Source organism: Limulus polyphemus, unplaced genomic scaffold (assembly GCF_000517525.1).
Source record: "Limulus polyphemus unplaced genomic scaffold, Limulus_polyphemus-2.1.2 Scaffold3741, whole genome shotgun sequence".
Taxonomy (NCBI): domain Eukaryota; kingdom Metazoa; phylum Arthropoda; class Merostomata; order Xiphosura; family Limulidae; genus Limulus; species Limulus polyphemus.
This window is the reverse complement of record NW_013669351.1, coordinates 106,853-110,702: the sequence shown is the minus strand read 5'-3', so window position 1 is coordinate 110,702 and position 3,850 is coordinate 106,853. Positions and strand designations below refer to the sequence as shown.

Here is a 3,850-nt window from a genome sequence, read left to right as displayed (position 1 = left end):
CCTTAAATATTTCAATAGTTCACATCGAATCTTAGTAAAAATCTATAAACTTTGCCACAGTTTTGGCAACACGATACTTTCCAATTAATGTACGCCAATTACTATAAATATGATTCTGTAAGTAAATTCAGTGTTTTCAGCATTTTTTTTATCCTATAGAAAGTGTTGATTTCCAAATTAGATCTAATATATAAATAGATACGTAGGTATTCTAAAATGTTAAAATTTTAAAAAGAAGTTCAGATGTTTCATTAAATAATAAATCACAGTTCTTTGTTTTAGTAAGAAAACTGTTTTTAAATTACCATTTGTGATCTTTGTCTACGTCTTATTTAGAGTTGTCTCATTCATATATAGAAAACGTTAATATAACAATAGTTTTCCTTTTTCGACCAGATTAACGGACATAATATCACTCAAGCGACGCATGATCAGGTTGTATCCATCATCCGACAGTCAGGCGATCTGGTTACCATGACAGTGGTAACTGACAACAATCCACCTGAAACAAGACGCTCCTTCAACCAACGGGAGAGCGCTACAGTCCCACGCAGAATGTCTTTTAAAAAAGGTTGCACAATTTACGCCGCTATAAGATTAATCTAACCATTGCCGTTAGAAACAATTTTGGGGTGGTCAGGCCATTGTCACAGCTAAACAGTGTGACACACGATGTGTGTAAGGCATGCCATTTCTAGGGGAGACGTGGGGACATGTCCCCCCCCAGAAAATGTTTGCAAATTTAATGCTACGAGATTGAATCTGGAGCTATTTTAAATACAAATACTGCATACACACAACGTAATGTATTGATTTAAAACAAGCAAGTTTTAATATATAAGATGTAGCTATACATGCCAAGAAAAAGTGGTCAGGCCATGGCCTGACTGACCTTACCGCTTCTTGCGGTTTTGCTAACGGATGCTGTGGTTTAATAATGCAGTTTTTGAAAAGATATTTAATATTTATATTGTATTATTTTTTTAACGTTTCTACCATTAACAGTATTCGTTAGAATGTTTAATATATCTCATTTTATTTTTTTATTATTGTATATTTATTATTGAGATCATTTTGTATTGTTAGCTTAATATGTGTTTTTAGGACAAACCCCAATTTCCTTCGCGATTCATTATTCGGATTACGACCGAAAACATTGCTAACAGCGAAAGTATTTACTTGATGAAACAATGAATTCTAATGGTTATAAGTAAGAACGTAAGAAAATTATATTTGATTAGCTATACTAATTACCAGGTTGATTTTTGTAGTTTCACTCTAAATAGGTAGCTTGCTCTGATCGGATGTTAATATCAACTGTACTGTTTCTAAATACTTTGATTATTGTTAATATTCATTTAAGACAATAACGATCTAAATAATTAGTCGAAATGATGTCTTTGCTGTTGTCTAAAGTGTCACTTTTAACTCGAAATCTAAATCAATCAAATATTGGTTTAACTCGAAATCTAAATCAACCAAAAACTGGTTTAACTCGAAATCTTAATCAATCAAAAACTGGTTTAACTCGAAATCTAAATCAACCAAAAAATGGTTTAACTCGAAATCTAAATCAATCAAAAACTGGTTTAACTCGAAAACTAAATCAGTCAAAAATTGGTTTAACTCGAAATCTAAATCAATCAAAAACTCGTTTAACTCGAAACCTAAATCAATCAAAAACTGGTTTACATTTCAGTCGTCATTAGTAAGTTTCACTCACAATAATTCTGGAGTAGATGATGCTCCAGCAATGGTTAAAGAGTAGATTGCATGACCGAAACGGCGGCGATACGCTATAAAAATTAACATTGGAAACGAAACGAGTTGTTCATTGCATGGTATCAAGAACGTAATGTGCATGCGGAAGAACACACAAGTTTCTTTGCTAGTTCTCACGTCGGATTTTTTGTTTGTTTGTTTTTCAAAATTTTTCCATGCTCCTCTTTTCAATTCCCCAGTTCATTTTTCTCTTTTCAATTCCCCAGTTCATGATTCTATTTTCAATTCCCCAGTTCATGATTCTCTTTTCAATTCCAGTTCATGATTCTCTTTTCAATTCCCCAGTTCATGATTCTCTTTTCAATTCCAGTTCATTTTTCTCTTCTCAATTCCCCAATTCATGATTCTCTTTTCAATTCCCCAGTTCATTTTTTTTTAGTAAAATTTTTTTATTCGACTTCACTCAACAGTGTTTCAGAATATGTCTAGTTTTATAGCTCTTAAAGAGATTAGAATGGAAAGTCAGCTCTTATATTTTGTAAACTTCCGACATTTAATGCTAGCACCAACACCGCCTAAACGAGACCCAGGGACCACCTTATCATTTGGCAGAGCACGAGCAAGATCCATGGTAACAGGACTGGCAGATATTGGTGAGACATTACTTGGTTTTAGTTTTGCTTCTGTGACTTAAAAATAGTAAACAATTCTGGTGTATTCCTAGATGAAAATGAGAGTAACAGTGAGTGCCTTGAAAGGGAGGAAAAATTAAGAGAATGGAAAAAAAAGATAAATTTTCATTGATATAAATTAATTGAATACTTTAGACCTAAAGAATTTATGCTTTAATTACTGCTACCTACACTTGGATTTTGATTGGTCTTACATTAGGGATGGATGTTCCAATTCCTTCCTGTTAAGCACCAATCAGTTATTTCCATAAAAACAAAACATGCCAATCACAAGGTAAGAATGTGTACAAATTTACAAAGAAGGATTTAATTGTTACATAACGTATTTATTCGACGAGATGATGTGTAGTTATTACATGATTGATAGACTGACTTATTTATGTCACCGAGAGAGCTTTTTTTTTTTCTCTTTTCCGTTCTTTTTTTTTTTTTTTTTTTGACATGAGAAGTATATTGGTCATAGAGTTTGGTCAGGAAGGTATAAATGTATGAGCTTTATGAAAAGCTTGTATTTATTGTTTTGCTGGCGGAGCTCATAATTATGCCATGATCAATTTTTTGTAGTTTATTAATCGGAGAAAGGCTTGGTTCAACGTAACGAACGTCATGTTTCCTTATTTTATGGAGTCACGAATGTAAAACAGGAGTTTCTAATTGGATGAATAAGTTACATGTATGTAACGTGGGGCCTCCCGCTGCAAAAGTGACGTTACTCTGCATAGGCTCCACCTTTACAGTGGATTATAGACTTATGACAGCATAACATATTCGTGCACTGCTGCCATCTAGTGGTATAAATCAGTAATAGTTAACTGTGAATGAAAACCTTAAGGTATTGTAGTTATTTAGGTAGAGAAAGTTTTGGTTCCGAATAAACTCTATCGTCTACCTGATCAATATAGGACGATTTATATTAAAATCCAGCAGACTATATTTCGTTTTTCTTTTTACGCTATTCAACTGAGATTACTGCATTTAACTTGTGTTCACAATATTTTTTTCAGTATTATTAGAATCTCTAAACCGTTTTTCATTTTAGATTCCCTGGAGGATCCTCTTCAAGATTTGTACTTCGAAGCAAGATCAGCGAAAAAGGTTTTTTTTGTGCCAGGCGAGGATGGTGAGAATCGACCATCAACTGAACAAGAAAACCTTGAACTCAAACAAGATACGAATTCCAGTATTAAAGCTTCCGAAAAAGAAACTGTAACTTCTGAAATAACTAAGGAACTAGAGTCAATGCTCCATCAAAACTGCCTTTTGCTGCTTGGCAAGAAGTCTCGTAGTTGGCCAGAACTGACAAAGACATTTAAAAGCCCAATTCGGGATAAAATATTTTTTTTAATAAACGAAGTCAAAGCTATGGGAATCTTCATTCGTTAGGTACTAAAGGTCACGTTTCTTCTTGGGCTTGTCCTCCGCATAGCTATAAAAAT

General features: G+C 33.5%; 1 protein-coding gene across 1 annotated transcript; it reads left to right on the top strand.

The window, feature by feature from the left end:
* The first annotated feature begins 400 nt into the window (after window positions 1-400).
* Window positions 401-3,850, top strand: LOC111088426. Its single transcript, XM_022398520.1, has 3 exons — window positions 401-571; window positions 2,286-2,375; window positions 3,454-3,850. Exons 1-3 carry the CDS (start codon window positions 475-477, stop codon window positions 3,795-3,797), a joined length of 531 nt encoding a protein of 176 aa, XP_022254228.1. The 5' UTR covers window positions 401-474; the 3' UTR covers window positions 3,798-3,850.

What these genes read in the sequence shown, in the direction of transcription:
- LOC111088426 (XM_022398520.1), top strand. Translation starts at nt 475, where the DNA reads ATGACAGTGGTAACTGACAACAATCCACCTGAAACAAGACGCTCCTTC. An exon ending in CAGAATGTCTTTTAAAAAAG is followed by an intron (nt 572 to 2,285) that starts GTTGCACAATTT and finishes ATTTAATGCTAG; the next exon opens with CACCAACACCGCCTAAACGA. An exon ending in AACAGGACTGGCAGATATTG is followed by an intron (nt 2,376 to 3,453) that starts GTGAGACATTAC and finishes TTTTCATTTTAG; the next exon opens with ATTCCCTGGAGGATCCTCTT.